Source organism: Seriola aureovittata, chromosome 19 (assembly GCF_021018895.1).
Source record: "Seriola aureovittata isolate HTS-2021-v1 ecotype China chromosome 19, ASM2101889v1, whole genome shotgun sequence".
Taxonomy (NCBI): domain Eukaryota; kingdom Metazoa; phylum Chordata; class Actinopteri; order Carangiformes; family Carangidae; genus Seriola; species Seriola aureovittata.
In genome coordinates, this window is record NC_079382.1 from 19,721,000 (window position 1) to 19,740,522 (window position 19,523).

At 39.6% G+C, this 19,523-nt stretch overlaps 1 protein-coding gene across 1 annotated transcript in view; it reads right to left on the bottom strand.

Annotated features, from left to right (window-relative positions):
• Positions 1–1,946: 1,946 nt before the first annotated feature.
• Positions 1,947–19,523, bottom strand: part of opn5 (opsin 5) — a 56,648-nt gene continuing 39,071 nt past the window's right edge. Inside the window, exons 4-7 of the mRNA XM_056363531.1 lie at positions 12,176–12,346; positions 11,132–11,466; positions 10,762–11,006; positions 1,947–8,629 (exon numbers count right to left, since the gene is read on the bottom strand). Coding sequence (XP_056219506.1) covers positions 8,563–8,629; positions 10,762–11,006; positions 11,132–11,466; positions 12,176–12,346 — 818 coding nt within the window. The 3' untranslated portion in view covers positions 1,947–8,562. The remainder of the gene's footprint in view (positions 8,630–10,761; positions 11,007–11,131; positions 11,467–12,175; positions 12,347–19,523) is intronic.

Sequence of the window (19,523 nt, forward strand, 5' to 3'; positions counted from 1 at the left end):
ATTGGCTCGCAGTCAGCGTTCCAGTTCGTGCCAGAGGTGTCGAGGGGGCTGAGGTCAGGGCTCTGTTGTCAAAAATACTGTTTGCTATAGCATTAAGATTTCCTTTAATTGGAACTAAGGGGCTGAGCCCACACCATTAAAGAAAAAGCCTCAGACCAAAAGCACACATGTGGGTGGAGGTCTCCATATGTAATATACTGGTATTTAGTTTTTAGTCACTCAACAGGAACTCATGATTAGTCAAACATAAACAACTACCGAACTTAAATCTAACAAATCAACTGAGAATGAAGGAATGAGTATATGTTGTGTGAGGTTTTATATAACTATACTAAAAGAAACTAAAAGAAATAAGAAAAAGATAGATATACTGTACATAAAAAAAATACAATGCTATTTACATGCAGATGTACTATAAACGAACCGATTAAGTTTAGTTTAATGTGACCTCTTAGTTCATAAAGTCTTTCTTGCCAAATCCTTTCTATCCATTTGTACAGCTGTGGAGATGTTATTTGCAGCCACTACTAAGTAATTAATTTCAAAGCCGTCAGTCTTAATATTTTCAACAGACTCACTTCTCGGTTTATCATTTCTCTCGAGGTTGACCAGAACTTGCAAATAATAGTTTATACAAAACGAATATTTAACGACATGCTCCATTTCTTGTGTATAACTTCCCAAAATGACTTTGATTCAGGGAAACACCAGAGGATATATATGGGAAATAATAATAACTGTCATTTATTAAGTAATTTACTGAGCAAAAGTCCAAATGTATTCCTCCAGCTTCTCACATGTGATTCACATGCTTGTTATTTGCTTGTTTTCTTGGAGAGTACAAAACAAACACATTACACAAACTAAATGTGGCTCATGGGGATTTTCCTTCACTAATTACCAACAATTTATAGCAGTTTATGTTGTGTAATTTTTACACAACATAAATAATTTCTTACACAACATAAAATCTTTGTGTTTGGTGCAGACCATCAGAAACTCTTGACTTGACTGGACAATAAATAAAGGAAATATGGAGTATAAGTTGTGGACAATCATTATTAATCATATTTGAACACTTTAAAAGTCAAACCCAGTATTTGGTCTATCTGTATCATGAAATATTCAAGACTAACTCTAATTGTTATTAATTTAGGCGGGTCAGCGCGGTGGCGCAGTGGTTTGCACTGTCGCCTCACAGCAAGAAGGTTGGACCTTCCTGTGTTTGCATGTTCTCCTCGTGCCGGTGTGGGTCTCCGGCTTCCTCCCACAGTCCGAAGACATGCAGGTTAATTGGATGATCTGAGCCCCGCCCACTTTCACCTAGTGAGAAAAGACAGAGTAAAAACACGAATCTCACAAGTGAAAGAAAATCAAAGTTGTTCACACTTTGGCAGAAAGTCTTGTGCTTATGTAGGAGCTCATGGCTCATAGTTAGAAGCTGATTGAGAAAATAGGTTTTCAGGGCCTTTAAAAGTCATTACTTGTCCATAATGAGCTCAGAAATAACACTAAACACTGACACTACAGTAGTTATGTCTTCGTAATGGAAACCAGGGAGTCATTTACCATCCAAGAATCCAAGCTAAATAATGAAATTCACTTCTTCTTGATTCATAGGTGTCTGGCTCAAGGGAGCAGCTGTAAGAGACGCAGTGAAACAAGAGGGAGCAAAACACATTTCATTCACATGTACGTGCACTGTTGCACCTTTATTTGAGCTTCGATCCAAGACTTTACAGAACATGACAGAAATCTGCACTGCAAAGTAGGTGATAAAACAGTACAGTCAGTGTGCAACATATGGTGCTTCAGATACACAATAACACCTCACTGGAGTGATTCACGTGATTTTATGTGACTTCTTTATCTCCTGGGATTTTCCCATCAGAATTTCAGTTGTTTTTTTCCTGCACAATAATGTGAAAAATAGACAGATCCTGGTGTATAAGAAAATAACATGTTTCTTTATTGGAACCTACAGATACCAAGTCACATTAGGAAAAAGGAAAATATAGATTATTTCACCAGTGTATCTCGTGATATGATATGATACTTACTACCAGTCATTCTAAACCTCATTATCAAACACTGGAAATACAGAACAAATTCTTCTTCGAGCATATTCATACAGATTTTTGTAAATATTGCCAGCGATCAAACATGTTGGATTCAATCACATCAATCACAAACCCAAGCAAATATTATAACAAAACGGTAAATATTAGCCAGGCCATCTGTGAGAGCTCGTTGTGAGTTCAGCTTTCCAAAAAGAAATAAAAAAAATAAAAAATGAAAATTATTATTTTCATGTTCAGATAGATCCGAAAATCACCACACAAAACACTGAATTTAATTAAAGAAATAAAAAAAAATATAGAATAAAAATAATAAAATAAATAAATGAGTGATTTCTCGGCCTCACAAGCACATTACTGTTGTTTGCACCGTGTTCACCAAATCATGTGCTCCAATTTTAAACTGTCCGCAGATCAGTCTCAAAGAATCATATGGATATCACATGAAAAATAAATACAAATTCAGAGAGCGAGGGTGAACACACTGAACATCGACTGGACTTGACACTGCATACAAGTGAACAGTTGGTGTGTTTGGTACTCACAGGTGGACAGTGTATGGGGTACATCAGGTATCAGTGTCATGGCTATATTCTGTTTTTATTCTTAAGAGCACATACTGTTGTTTTCCATCTTTATTTATACATATTATTGTATATTGTCTTGACTTTGTACATTCATTGTGTGACTATCATTGTTTTCATTTATCTATAGATTCTGTCGTGTCACTCTAAAATCACAAAATAAAGCCATAAACACCATCTTCCCATCTTCCTTGCTTTGTTGTACATTAAAAAAATATGTAAAAGCAAGCAAATGTTGCGACTAGGAGTTTCATATACTTGATAGGATAAATTCATTGTTTCCTTTTTCTTTTCATGAGCTCAGGAAGAAGAAGAAAAATATTGAATATCTCCCAGCCTTAGGCACAAAGACAAATTATTTGTTTTTTGAGAACAATAATTAGATCCCTGTGTAGTTAAGTGAAAAAGCAGTGACGACAGATCAGACTGGGCAAATTCCAGGTGTATGTGTGTGCAATAAATAATAATAAAGGATAATAAAGACTAAATGATCATATTCATATGAATGAATATGCATTTTAGATTTCTTAGTCATCCAGGTTATTTACAATACTGTATGTGGTTCCATGTGGCCCACAGCTCTACTTATCAGCTCGGTCCTCGGACAGTTTCTGACCAACTAACAACTGTAACTCATGTGACCGATGAATCTAACTCGACGTCACAAAACCTTCAGGTGACATCAGTGCATGAAAAAGATGATAAAATCAGAAAACAGCAAATCCAGCTGCACATTTGAATAGAGTGAAACAGTTTATTGTGGTTTATATGTCAGTGTGTTCATGGAATATGGTAAATAAATAATTGCATGCCGTTACATTATATCTGTGAGTCAAAATGAATAATAATCATGAAACACATGTAATACTGCTGCCGTCTGTGTAGCTGGATATAACGTTCATAAACAGAAGTGATTGACAGAATTAAACAGGAAATATGTACAAAGTCAAAACAATGTGCAACGATAATTCAATGTGATACACAAAGATGAAAAACAACAGTAATCTCATTGTAAATTCTGACAACAGTATTGAGCCTGTGTGTAAGAACATTTTTGGAACAAACGTAACTCCCATACATTCCCCATCGACCGACAGACTAGAAACAGACCGAGACAACTAACAACCAATACCTGAGATTCAATTTGATGCCAAACAGGGACATCATAGTCTCCACCACCATCATCATCACCATCATCATCAACAACAACAACAACAGGCCAGGTCACCTCAGTTCAGGATTTCTAATATTTATTATGTGAAATATTAAGGCTTATGATTATTCACCAAACTTTAGATATGAAACTCTCCCCGGCCAGTGATATAATGCTTTACTTTGTGCATAAACATTAGCAGTATTGGTCCTGACTCTCAGTACACAGTACAGTGTGCTCTCTGGAAAACTAAACATCAGTTTCCATGTTGCTTCTATGTTGACATTGGCTTCATACAGACCTGACTGAAATTACATAACATGACATCTGAGCCAAGGATATTATTTTCTCCATTTACACATAAATAATTATGGGCAAAGCAGCAAGCTATGAGGGTCCAAGCTGTATAGAAGTAGACAGTGCAGAACCAAAGCAATACTGAGCTGGTGCAAAAGGTTTGGTGCAGGAGTGTTTTACAGGGGTCTAAGGACACAATGTACTAGGATATATGCAAAATGAGAATTGTGCACAAAAGCTAAGTATTGGTTACTTGTGTGATATTCCCAAGACGTTACAGAAGAGGGTTAAAAAAAAAGGGGCTAATTTATAACAACACAAATGACACAACAAAACTGATGCGAAGACACAGTGTGTAAATCCAGTGGATAAATTTAGACTTGAATAAGTGACACTGAAGAGTTGCTAGAGAATCCACAGTGTCTAACTTATGTGTGTTGCAGTGATAATAGAGGCCAGTCAGGTGTTTAAGACAGTAGGACATGTCCAAACACTTAAGTTTGAGCTGAGTGCAGACACACATGGGAAAACAAAAGAGGAACAACGTGGCATGTTTACAAAAGGCACAGCGAGACAATGACATACAACTTTCAGCAGCAAAAGGAGCATCGCTGCACTAGAAAAGGTCCCATATTACCAGAGAATTCAACGAAACTGCAGCCATTTGTTGAAGAAATGTTGTACAGGAGGGTTTATTGGCCACATGTTCTGAGAATCAGCCAAATGAATAAAAGATCTGCACTTTGATGCCGTCTTTTACTGTGACTATGACTGATTGCTTTGACATTGTCTAGTGCAGTATTTGAGGTAGGTCCAAATATAATGATGAAAGTAGAATCATCTTCTCCATTGGTATAGATTGTCTAATCACCCAACACAATTTCAAAAAATTACATTTGTTTTACCGAAAGTAAAGTGACAACTTTCAAACCCAATGGCCATAGACATCATGTCCATACTGGAGTATTCTGAACTTCAGGATTTGATGTCCATTGCCAACATTCAGTGCCACTGGAGGAAGCATTGGTCCCTTTATGTAGCGATCGGGATTGTAGGGGTGCGGATGGTCTAGGTGGTGGTAGGTTGAATTTGTGGAACAAACTTGCAGAGTTCTTCATCATTCAGAGGGCTTCATCTAGAACCAGTTCTCATCCTACCAGGTGTGACTGCAGGAACCTGTATTGCAGAACTTGACGTGGAAAGGTTCGTGGTCCTCAGGTCATTTACATGCTGAAATAACTCAGGCTTGATCATTACAACCCAACCTTTGCATGAGCCTCGTGTCACAAAAGGATCCTTCCCCTTATTTTAACTTACTCCCTCACACCCACTGGATGACACTGAAAAGCTTGATCGAGTACCTTCAACAATTTATGAATGATGGCGTGAAGGTGCAAGCGACAGACGTGCACAATCTGCAGTAAGTGATTTTTTTTTTTTTTCTTTAAATATTGCTCATGTTCATTCCAGATATGTGTATGCATGAACATTAAAAAGAACATTTTTATGAATGAGAACCCAGGTGTGTTTTAAAGGGAAGACGTTAAACCAAGTAAGTATTGAATTTAAAGGAAAAGATGTTCTGGGATACATTTACACAGTTAGGTGGAGATAAGTCTGGCCATAGGAGACTACGATACATCTAACTGTTCAGACAAGACTTTCAATTTTCAAGCACTAAGACCTGCAATACAAGGGTTCAGCGGGCCACGTTTCAGTAGGTTAGAGGAAGGTAACGCTGAGCACAACAGTCCTTGTAAACCAAGAAAAAGTCCATAAAGCAAAAACACAATAAAGCCAATTTGTTTTTGTATTGTTTGACCGCTTCTACGTCGCAATATTGGCCATCCAGCTGTAGACATGCTAGCAGTTTAGCTTGCTAATGTTAATTCTAGCTTCATTGTCCCAAATTGGTCACAGGAAACTTGTCTTGCAGGTCATACCAGCCTGTCACTCTCATGTATCTCCAAAAGCCTTAGTTATGGAGCTGGAGCTAGGAGGCGAGTTAACATTAGCGTTGCTTTACATCTCTGGAGACAGCTCTTGGTGAGTAAAAGAATGAAGGTTGATTCTGAATTCACAACATTTCTTCTACACTGGTAAGTAAACAGATGTTAATGCTAACGTTAGCTATGTAGCAATAGCAAAACTTAGAAAATAGCTGCTTTAAAAAAGCAAGATACAATGTGTTAATAAAAAAAACATGGTTAAGCTAGCTGCTTCCAGTCTTTATGCTAAGCTAGGCTAATTGCCTCCTTGTCTACCTTCTACCTTCATAAAAAAACATGAGTGGTATCCGTCTTCTCCTCTAACTCTTGGCATTAAACAAAATGAGTGCATTTCCCACAGCGATTTCTTTAATGCATCATGGGAAAAAAAATGATTATTTCTGGCTTTGGCAAAAAAAAAAAAAAAAAACCACAAGAAAGTGTGAACACAGATTAAAAACGGTTCCTGAATTAACCATAAATGTTCTTGTGTCAATTTTGTTTTCCGATACAAGAACATAAAAGTCTGGAGTTGTTTCTTTGAATGAATATTGTATGTCCATCCACTTCTCTGCAAAACTCCACAACATATACTATACATGTGTAACACCAAATTCTTGTCAGTGCATAATGAACTGTTTTGCAAGTAAAGTGCACTCATCCTGTCTGTCTGTGTGTGTGTGTGTGTTTCCTCGTGAAGCATTAAGCCTTGAGCCGTTTAGCTCACTCGTGAACACTCATCTCAGGAATAAAAAAGCTTTTGATAAGTTCTGCAAAAATACCCTGGAAAAGCAATATCAAAGTCTCGGTTTCACTGATTTGACTCACAAAATGTCTCCTTGTGTGCAGTTTAACATCTGATGAGAACATAAGCTGAAGAGATTCAGTGTCCTCTGAAATACATGCACCGAACACTTTATTTAGAACACCAAACTAATACTGGGTAGTTCCTCCCTCGTTGCCCTCATAACAGCCTCAGTTCTTCGTGTCATGGATTCCACAACGTGTCGAGATTGTTCTGCATGTTGACGTGACCACATCGCATCATTTCTGCAGATTTGTCAGTTGCACAATCTCCTGTTCTAGCAGATCCCAAAGATGTGGTGAGAGGGGAGGCCAGCGAAGTTCACTGAGCTCACTGTCGTGTTCATGAAACCAGTTTGAGACGAGCATTATCCTGCTGGAAGTAGCCATCAGAAGATGGTGAACTGTGGCCATGAAGGGATGAACATGGTCGGCAACAGTACTCAGACAGTGGCATTCAAACTGTGATTGATTGGTTTTAAAGGGGCCAAGAAAACACACCCCACACACACACATCTTTACACCACCACCACCAGTCCGGACTGTTGACACAAGTCAGGTTGGATCCAAGGATTCATCTGCTGCCTCAGCAGAAATCCAGATCCATCAGACCAGTGTACGTTTTCCAGTCTTCACCCGTCCAGCGTTGGGGAGACTGTGTCCACCGCAGCCTCAGATTTCTGTTGTTGGTGACAGGAGTGAAATCTGACGTGGCCCTCTGATGTTGTAGTCCATCAATCCTCAAGGTTCGACATGGTCCTCATTCTGAGATGCGGTTGATCTGCTGTAGCCTCTCTGTCAAGTCCAACCAGTCTGTCCTCTCTCATCGACAAGGTTTCTGTCCACAGAGCTGCTGCTCACTGGATGTTTTGTTGTTTCATGCATCACACTGCTGCCACATGATTGGCTGATTGTATAATTGCACGACTAAGCAGGTGCACAGGTGTTCCTGATAAAGTGCTTGATGAGTGTAGTCAGTATACAAGCCACAGGTGTAGGAGCAGCTACAGTAAAAATACAACTTTGTGCATGACGATTACACCCAAACCAGATTTGAAGATGGCTCACATATTGTTCTCGTTTTTTAGTTTTTTTTAATTTGCAGTTGAACTTTAAAGACACGTTGAAAATAATTTTAACAAAAAAAATTCTTATAGCGTATTCACTCTTTTCCGAGTTATAGCTCCAGATTTCACATGAATCTTCTTAAGTTTTCAAACCTGAGTCGAGCCACATACTGTTGTCACAACAGTGTAGTCAGTCGCCCCGGTGACAGGCGTGTTTTTGTTTTGTTTTTTTGTTTTTGTTTTTCAAAGCATGACAGACAGTGTGTCTGCGATACTGAAAAATGAAAGTAAAGAAGTCCACGCAACATGTCACTTGAATGTCATCACCACTGTACAAATAATGTTAAAACTCCACAGATTGAGGAAAAACCTTGTGGGAAAGATGTGGGGGAAGAGCAGCACGAAACTCCAGCTTGGGTGTAAAAACAAGCAGCGAGACTGACGGTGAGCAGTTGATGGTGTCACAGCAGATGACAGGCAGCGTGTGACTGGGAAAGTGCAGGGCACGGAGGTCATGGAACATGGCAAACTGTCCTAAGTAAAATAGGTAAGGGGGGGGGGGGGGGGTTCACACAGTCTAAAGTGTCTGTCTCACATTTCGATGTGAGCGTCTTTGGCTGGTGGTGTGTCCTTTAACGAGCCAGAGATGGTGTAGAACCTGCAGGGACACGAAAACAGGAGAGAACGCAGGTATCAGTGTTTGTTTGTTTTAAAGACCCCCTCCGATGAAAATCAAGCGTTTCACCTTGTGAACATCCATATGATGGTTTTTATTTTGTTTTTTTTAATTAATACAATTAATGAGAAATAATCAGTCAACACCACGGCTGAGTATTTCCACCTCAAACTGCAGTGAACCAATGACCTGTAAACCTTGCCAGTACAGAGAGCGAGAGTTAGCATTAGCACAACCACTAACTCTGTGTCAGCTACTGCCAGTTACAAGCTAACAAAATAAGCTAACTGCGCTAACTGCTCTGATACGTCTGCTAGTCTCTGATTCTGGTCTCAACAGACTCCTGATCTGAGTCTGAGTCTGACTGAGGCTCAAACATGTGGCTGAGTCTCTCTGATGTTTCTTCATCTTCATCTTTCACCTGTCAACCTGGAGCAAGCAGGTGGTGGGCGGGGCATAAGGTCTGATCCAGAATTTTTCTCGATGAGGAAAGTAAGTAAGAGTAAGTAAGAGTAGATGAGCTTCACTTTTTATGTGTGAAAAGCATGTGAAAGAAAATATTAATCACAGCAGAGTATTTTTACAGAGTTTAAAACATGTCTGGAGGGGAACATAAAACTGTGCAAATTTACCTCTAACCATTTACTTCTAACTTTTACAAGTTAAAGAACAGAAAACTAAGTGTAACAAATAAGTAAACACACACATGGACATGACACGAGCTGAAATCACTCCCTGCACTTAAGTCGATGGTGAAGTTACTAACAATAAAAACAGAGCTCTCTGTCAGACGTCCTTGAGAAACATATAGAAGTGCAGTTTTTCAATTAAACGCACTGAACGGTGTTTCAGTTCACGACAACGACAAACGATTAGAACCCCTGCACTGCCCACAGTCTTACTGCACATATTGTTGTATTTCTCATTTATTGTGCGGTTATGCCAAAATGTGATGTTTTACATAATTTAAAACTGTCCATGTCTACAGTTATAAAAACGATGATAGTGCATTATGAACCTTATATGTCAAAAAATGTACTAAAACTGTAAAATGACAAGAAAAAAAAAGTCAGTTTTATAGATTTTGTTTTCCAATTTCCATTTGAGCACTATGTTTCAAGGTTTGGCCCTGTAGTTCCCATGATGCTCAGGGTGATGGAAACCTGAGGCATAGTGATATCATGTACACACTTTTACCATGCACAATAATTACAAAAGGATTATTACAATAAACTAGTTGCCACACAATGAACCCCAGGGTATTCAGCGGTTTCCTGCTTGCGTAATGATACTGAGAGGTGAAATAAGGGTTAACTAAATTAATTCTTTAATTAGAGTTCAGTCAGAGACCTTTTTTATTTATCAACTAATAATTTATAGTAAATTATTATAACACTGCAGATTTGGTGGAAAAGGCATTACTGTTCAAAGAAGCTTAAAAAACAAGGATTCTGCAGAGAGAACTAATCCCTACTTAATAAACATAATGATATATGAACGGAAACATAACAACAAGAATGTCACGGTTCAGTGGTTTCTGCATCCAAATGCAGACACACACACAAAGGCAGGTAGACGCAGTGCAGTGTAATACCTGAAGGAAAACAGGCGGAGGGGTGGATAAACAGGAGTTCAGTTAGATATGCAAGCAGGAAACTAAAAGAAGGAGATCCGCACTGAGGTAGCAAGACACAGCGTGATCCACAGGAACATGAACAGGAACAAAAACAAAAAAATTCAAATGATATCAGTGGTAAACACGAGGGAATACGGACAAACTGACAAAGAATGAGGAAAACACAGAGATTTAAATACAGGAAGGGAGGCTGGGGTAATTGGGAACGGGTGAAACATAGACTTGAAGACCTGAAGTAAAACAACCATTCCAGCGGGAGATTGTGACAATTGCAAAAGCTTGGCATACAGCAAGGAGATACAGCACGGACATGAGCCTATTAGCAGAGTAAGTGTGTGAAGTGTCAGGTTATAATGTCCATAACATCAATTATGTATCTAGTCAGCTGATAGCCACACAGCAGCGAGTGAGCCAGTGATTAGCCAGCGAATGCAAGTGCAACTAAATCAGCAATAAAGTCAAGAAAAATCTGTTTTACCTCGACTTTCTAAAATGACTGCGTTTCTTCAGGACCTTAAAACAGGAGGATTTTGCACAGGAGTTTTTCAGGTCCACAACCTGGTAGATGATGGGGTTGTACATGGCCGACGACTTGGCCAGCAAGGTGGGGATGACAGACACAGGAATGGGCACCGAGTCTGGCTCACCAAACGCAGACACCACTGACACCACTGCATAAGGGATCCAGGCTATCAGGAAGCCTGCACAGATCAGCATCGCCACCTGGGAGAGGATACAAAGCAATATTTAAATCATGTCATGTCCTCTTTCCTCTACTTCCTCTCTGTAGCAGTGTTACTTTGTTCTGCTTATTTTCATGGCCACCTCTCCTCCAAACCCTCACCCACCTTTGTGAGTTTCATCTCAAGGTTGTGGTTGTTTTTGATACGGGCGTCGAAGTGCGAGATCTCCTTTGCTGAAGACTTGACCTTGACGATGATCATGGCGTAGGAGAAGACGATAATGCCAGTGGGGAGGATGAGACAGAAGAACAGGATGGCCATGACGAAGCTCTGGCCGGACACAGAGGCCTGGGCCAGCCACCAGTCCAGTGTGCAGGAAGTCCCGAAGGGCTCGGGGGCGTAGTTCCCCCAGCCGACCAGGGGCATGGTGGCCCAGAAGGCTGCATACACCCACACAAACACCAAGCACAGGAAGGCATGGTGGCGTTTTAGCCATGTGCCTGGGAGTGAAAGAAAAGAGAAGTAGAATGATGGATGGCTTAGTGGTGAGATAGATAATTAAAAAACCTATTTTTAAACTGTCACACTCCAACCTTATCTTCTGACTCTGACCTCTGGTGCGGTGTGTTGATCATGTAAATTAATCTGGCATAGCTTTAAGATGTGTGTCCCTGCTTCTTTGCTGTGCAGCTGTGTGAGATGTGTGTTTCAACTACAAATGATTTCACTAAACCAGTTAGGGGTTGGTAATTGCTCACCTTTGGGCAAGAGACAAGTTTGTTGTTAATCTTTCTGCTATCGCTACATAGCTATCGTTAGCGTTAGCATTAACAGCGGTTTACTTAACCTACCGGTCCAGAAGAAATGTTGCAAGTTCAAACTTAATTTATTTAATCTCCAGCGGTGGAAAGAAACGCCAATTCTTTTTTTGCTTATCCTATCACTTCTTTTCTTCTACCCGAAGTTAGCATGCTAACCAGCTACTAACTCTGGCCCAGTCTGCCCATTTCGTCACTTTCCGATACTGAGTCACTATAGCGTCAAGGCTGCCCTGAAGAAGTTGCGCTGCTCGGAGGACGTATTATAACTTCTTGTCTTGTAAACACAAGACTGGTAAATAAACAGCTGTTAATGCTAATGCTGGCGATGTACCAATAGCAGAACTGGGTGGATAATAATAATAATAATAATAATAAAGGAGATACTGACCGTATCTGAGATGGCAGATTTTGAGGTACCGGTCCAGGCTGACCATGGTCATCGTGATGAGGCTCCCGCAACCAAAGAAGAAGCCGGCCCAGCCGTAGAAACGGCAGCCCTCCCAGCCGAACAACCAGCGGTGGGAGAAACTAGACACTATGAAAAAGGGCTTTCCTGTCACTGCAAGGACAGAGAAAGGGAAAGATGGAAAGATGAGGAGAAGGAAGATAAAAGAACAGGATGTATGAAATAAAAATTGGAAGGAAGAAGATGGGAGGAGAATGAAGAGAAAGAGAATGGGAGCAGAAACGTAAAGAGAGGAAGGAGAATGGGGTAAAAATATTAGTATCAAATTCTTTAGGTTAAAGTTTCTCTGAAAAGTTTGATTTTAATCATGAAAACACTGTGACAGAAAATACACATGTGACTTTTAATGTAAACCAATGATTTATTAAATAACCAACCAACTTTAACTTTTCAATGAACAATAATTATTGATTGATGAACTCGTAAACTAATGGCTTTATACAAAGACAACATATTTCTCCACCACAAATCACACACGGAATTATTTGTTAGATACTCTATGTGACATATATAAAAATATAGATGAATACACTGCTTCAAAACCCTAAACTGTATTTTCATTAATACAGGCTCGAGTGCTATAAACTTGAGCCCCAGTCTGTCAATATGACTTAAAAGTTAAACTTGCTGGCCCTGCCGTGAGGCAGAAAAATCTCAGTCAATGTCTTGTAGTGCTGGTGACAAAAGCTCCTTTCTCCTTTGCCAGTGTTTTAGATTCAAAGGATAAAAAGCATAAATACATGTGACAACTCTTGTGACAACTTAAAGAGTAACTCATTAATGAGCAGTGCAAAGGGGAGTAACAACAGAGAGGGGAAGGAATCCTCATTGTAGATATAAACATAAAGGATGTAGTAGTAATTCTGGTAGTAAAGCTTCCTTGAACGCTCTTGGCCCTGAAAGCATGAATGCACTGTGAGTCATATCCTTTAAGGTGGCAATATCCTCCACACACCACAAAGGTTAATGAGCTCAGCACAGCGCTCCGGTGTACTCCTTAGTGCAGCAAATCACAGTGAGTCCCTGATTGTGGCAGTGTGTGTCAGATGTGGGTTCTTCCTGAAGAGTTGGACGGGCCAAGAGCCATGTGTCATGCAAAACCCGAGTGGCATAAAAAGGGATAAACATCAAAACCTCTCGAGGCAAGGCTGCATGACACATGATGAGCCAAATGTTTTCTCGGAATCACTGAAAACCCAGCGGGGCATGTACACACGTTTGCACATGGTCGCTCACATGTTCGAAGGCTAAACAGCAATAATTCTGAGTCACGACAAAAACCACAAACAGACTTTGCCCTTTGACTGGTGTAGCCCGGTACCAGCAACAATCACTGTTATTTGTCTTCCATTTCATGTGGAACCTTGTTGCCTGAAGGTATGGAGTTGACATGAAGATGAAGTAACTCTCCATCAAAACATACACCGAATTCATTTGGAGTGGAGGATTTTTACATGCTCCACCCCCACTTCACATTAGGATTGGGCAAGTTTTTATATCTCGATACAGTCCGAATATCGCAATATACAATATTATAGCTGGAAAACAGAAAACTGAAAAACAGTTTTTCGATATTATGAAAAAATGAAAAATATACAATATGGTGGTAAATATCATGATATTCAATATTATCTAATATCGGTCCACGCCTACTTTAGAGTAGGGGTGGCTGTCTACGGGTGGCTGTATAAATTGCTGTATTAACAACAAGCAGGAGCAAGCATAGAAGAGCTAAGCAAAAGTAGGGCTTGATCTGTATGAGAGCTATTCAGTAGCAGCTCTCTCTAAAGGATAAACACTGGTGTCAATCTTTCCATCTTCCTTGATCTGTCTATAACTTTCAGCCTCGGGCCTTTCTGTTCCTCCTGCAGATGTAAATCGCATTTACTGATTTTTTTTTTTTTTTTTAAAAGGGTAAATCCTTTCCTGGGTTCTGAAGATTTTAGCAAATGGTGTTCAAACAGGAATAAATAGTACATTTGTCTGGGACTATTTTTGGCAGTGGATTTGGCTACGGTGCATTCACAGCAGCAGGAGAGTTTATGTGGGATTCATGTTAATGAAGAGACTGATTGCAATGGTGTGGCTTACTGATTTGTTTTTAATCATTTTTGGACAATGACGGATTTGGATTCATGGACAGTACTTTTCAGTCAGACTGATTCATTGTATGATTTATTGACAATGATAAAAAAAAATAAACAAAATGAAGAATATCACAAGGCTTATCTTTAATGAACTGTTTCAAATATTTCCTCAGATAACTACAAAGTTCAGAAACATTTCTTGAAGCTAACAGCACTGCACTGACTGACGTTGTAAAAATATACACCACCTCAATGTGGGCTTTTATTCTGTAATCACAGCAGAGACGTGCTGAGAAGCACGACTATCACTGAGCCTCTGCCTTGTCCTTGAACAGTCTCCCACTTCATGTACAGCAGAACTAAGAGGTGTATCTTGACTGCGTACAGATTTACTGGCACAGGGATTGATGATACCAAGAGCTTAAGAAGTTTGTTGCTAGGCTCGCTCCTCACTTGCATGATGGGACTGGCTTTTGTGAGCTGGGGTTAAAAACAAAGGGAAACGTCTCTTGGCTCCCAACCAGATTAGGATTAATCCTCTGGGGATCACCATTGTGAATTTCATTAAAACAAAGCCATCAGTTTTTACAGATGAATCTTGCAATTGACAAAAGTGTAGGTCAAGTGGAAACACTGATGTGGTGGTAGTGTTTGAGGAAAGAACAACAGTCTTAGGAAACATTCTTTCTAAATTTGATGGTAATTTTGGCCAGAAAATGTCAAGATGATCTGCTCTGGACCAAAGTGTTGGATGGAAATACATGTCAACTCAGTGAACCAGCTGAATGACCTCACTCAGTCCTTAAGGGCAAAGACTAATATCAATAATGGAGAATATTCATAATGTTAATGTATTTGTCCTCTTTTGATCTGGAGACTGTCTGTCCTGGATTGATCTTCACACGTAAGGACGAGACAAGGTTCTTCTCAACTGCAACTCTCACTGTTACTTCTATCAATTCTCATCTGTGTTTTTGTTTTGAAATGGCAAAAAATTTGAAATGTATTAGCCAGTTTTTTGACACCTCAAGTAGGGCTGGGACAATTATCCGACGTAATCGACGCTGTCGATTATAAAAATTATTTGACGTGGAATTTTAGTGTCGACGTGTCGTGTAAAACCACACAGGGTAAATGTTCATAGAACTAAACCGGAACTTTCTAATGGGACCGTTTATGTCCATCGTCTTTGGTTTACCCGGATACAAGCGCAGCGCAAGGGCTGGGACAACGCGGTGACGTAATTGAAGTCATTGACTACGTGAATGATTTGCATCTGTGTAATCTATTTGAACAACATGGCGGCGTCTACTAGCAGTACAACGGAGCATGTGGAGCAACGCGGCAAAAAAGGCTCGCACACAGTTCTCCAAAGTTGTCATGCACGAGCACATAAAGAGGAAACACCCTGGTGCAGCGAGTCAAGATGGCAGCAAAACTTAATTGCAATAAAATTACTGTTAGGTTAATAAAAAAAAAATAATGGTTAGATTAGTCGAATAATCTAAAAATGAATCGCTAGATTAATCGTTTAAAGAAAAATCGTTTGGGACAGCCCTAACCTCAAGAGACTAGTTTCGTTCAGGACATTATCATTTTCATTGATGATCAGGGAGAGCACACCGTGTCCTCGTAAGTCCCACTAAAAGGCTTAAGGAGAGAACAGGTCAACCAGAGAAGGATTAGAGAGGATTAAAGCTCTGAGGATGACATCAAGTATTATGCAAGGTAAAGAAATATGTAACTTCAAGTTTCAATTACATGATTTCACTTAAATAACATCTAAAAATAAATAAAAAATAAAAATTTTTTTCAATAACTACAAATTATCTTTAAAAAAAATAAAATAAAACTTTCCCAATTGTATTGTACAAATAAAATAATTATCTAGTGTATAAGTGTATGTTTATGGTATGTAATAAAAATAAATTCTGACATCATCTTCCTCCCCCGAGAGGTTCGTCCATCAACGGATCAGCTGCATTACCTAACAGATCGGTCAATGTTCTTATTTCTCTTTCTAAATGTCTATCTCCACACAAGAGCAATCACAAGGAAAATCAAAGAAGCAAAGCTGTCACTGCCAACGTGTAATGACATGGTTCAGTTCACAATCAATACTGTATATTTCTTATAGAGCATATCCTGTCTCAGTTTTTTTTCCTGGGTGTATATTTGTGTGTTTAACAGCCACACTATCTAAATGAAATCTATGCATACGGTGTGACATACAATCAAAGGAAAAACACTATCTGCCATGCATTCGATGTTGTCACACTTAGCATATAACTTGTATAGCATGCGATGCAATAAAACTAATTTCATGCATGATTGAGCCTGAGTCACATACAGATTTTTAATACAATTCTCATAAGAAATGTTAAAAGGAGCTATTTGTAAGTCTTGCTATTGCTACATAGCCAACGTTAGCACTAACAGCTGTTTACTTAGGCCTACAAGTCTTAGCAAGAGCTTCAGCCGTCGTTTGTTTTTACAAGACATGAAGTTTTAATATGCCCTCTGAGCAGCGTTACTTCCTCAGGGCTGAACGGACGCCACGGTGACTCCCGACACCTGCACTGACCAGTAGCATCCAACAACAAAAAAATAAAAAACCCAGGAAAACATGGCTCATATATGTGGTTTGCTAACATTGTTATGGAGAGAGCAATGAGAACGGAAAGAGTTTTTAAAGACCACAGAAATGATTTTCCAATTGTAATTCCATTGTAATATGTAATATTCAATGTAAAATTTCCTTTTGACTGTTGAATTCATCCAAAAAACACATTTTCTGCCGGGGGGTTGGATGTGGTTCCTTGGTCTGCCATTTTTAAAATTTTGTAATTAAACACAGCAGTGCTTTGAGTGAAGTGTTAACATCAGCATGCTGTGGTTTTATTGGTTTACCATGTTCACCATCTTAGTTTAAAACGTTAGCATGCTAACATTTGCTAATTAGCACTACACACAAAGTACAGTTGAGGCTGATGGGAATACCAAGAAAAAAGAAAAAGTCAGGGGAAAGTCGTGAAGATCCATCCTCAATTGACCGATTTCTGTAACAAATTTCATCCAAAATGATGTTGAGATATTTCAGTCTGGATCCAGTTGAACCCCGAAAAACCCTAAAGTCACGCCGCTGGCTTGACCAGCTGGATTTTCTAAGAAAACGCCTTAAGCTCTCCTAAAAGTTATACGCTCCTAATAGATGCGGCAAACTGGTCTCCAGCAGGGCCAGATGAAGAACTTATGACTGGTTCTAAAAGATCAGAGTGACCGAGCAGAACAGCTCGCAGGCAAGTGCCTACTGACTCAGTGAGTTCAGCTAGTCAGGTGGGACCATCACCTTAAAGGCTGTGTGTAATTCTAAGGGGCTGGGTGAGAGGTGGTTATTTACAATTTTCCTTCTCATATTGCAAAATCAGGAACCAGCTAGTCAAAACAGCCTCAGACCCAAATTCTTTTGCTGAATGGCTCTATTCAAAGAGAAGCACACAAGTACACCACAGACTTCTGTTAGGACCCTCCCTGTCAGATAAGATACAAATGCAACATTGGCCTCGTTCAGACCTGGATTCAGAATAGCGATCAGGCGATCCGATCACAAGTGGACAGCTCAGACTACATCAGTTCACACCTGCTATTAGAATGCGTCTCCACATGCGTCTCGAGGGACAACCCATACATCATTTCTGTTTGTGACATTTTTAACCAGTCTGACTATGACAAACGGGTTCAGTGTCCGTGTGTGTGTGTGTGTGTGTGTGAGAGAGAGAGTGAGAGAGAGCGAGAGAAAGAGAGAGAGTGAGTGAGTGAGTGAGTCGTAGCCATGTCGTTTAGAGGGGTGAAGTTACTCTTCATAAAAACCTTGTGAAGTTATAGCACAGTTATCAGTGGGTTCATTTGTTGTGTTTACTGCCACTGAAGAAAAAAATACTCTGTTGTTCTGATGGCATGGTAAAGTTTCCGTCACCTGTATGTTACCCAGGCTAAATTATCTTACAACCACAGGGTTCGGAGCTGCAGCTAAACCAGTACAAAATGGATAAATAATGAAAATAAAACAGCAATTTTCAAAGTTGTAGATACAAATCAATTCAACTCCAAGCTTAGGATCTGAACTCATGCAGTGTGAAATTTAAAGATCAGGCGGATCATGATCTTGCAAAACGATTGGCCACACCTCTAACAATCTGCTTTTATACTGAGAATATTTTCATCCCCTGATGACATGCCACAGTCATGCTTGTTCATAAGTGTGTCAAGTCTTCTGCTTATTTCTTACATCAGATGACTGTATATTTAGCCTGTCATTAAAAAAATAAAAATAAATCATTTTTAAATTTGGTAGAGAAACAGCTGTTATTATAGTTTCTATAATGGTGATGCAGTAAGAGCAAATTAGGATGGTTTCACTTTTTATATCGTGCAAAGATGCAATGTGCTAATAATTGTAGGACTTGGGAATTAATAAATGGTACACCTTGTTCATGTATTCAGTGGTATGAAGGGAAACTGGCCCTCGAAGCTGGGAATTTCTAAGCAGTGTGAAATTCAAACATTATCCAGCGGGACTGGAAGAAAAAGGCATAATTTTGTTTTTGATCTTCTGTGTCCATGTGAGCTACAAGACAAGACTGATATTTCTTTCTTTTCAATCACTCCAAAGCTTAGCTGCAGGACTCCCAACACCTGCTGGTCCAAAGAGACTGTGTGAGCAACTGAGATGGACCAGCCTCCATCTCTCATCATCCCACCACCAATGTCTGTCTTTGAAATAACAAGCACTTCACATGCAGACATCAAAGACACACAGGTCACTGAGGCAAATATACATTGCCTTGAAGCTGGATTGGTCTATATGACAATAAATACGTGTATATATGAATGCATATATGTGATTTATATATGTGACAGACAGATTTTAATGGATTATACTAACGTATATTTATTCTGATTTCAGTGTTGTTACAGCAAGAAAACAAGGATGGAACGAGGATGTATAACGACAAGCATAATCAAGCCAGTGCAGAATGGAAGGTGTGTGTGGAAGGTGAAAAGCACTTTGCCGATGCAGATCTGCCTGCGTTCAAGTGGACAATGAAGGGACAAGAAAGACGGAAAAGCAAGATAGAATAGCGGATGTGAAAGCGTTAACGGAGGGCACAAAAGAAGAAAAA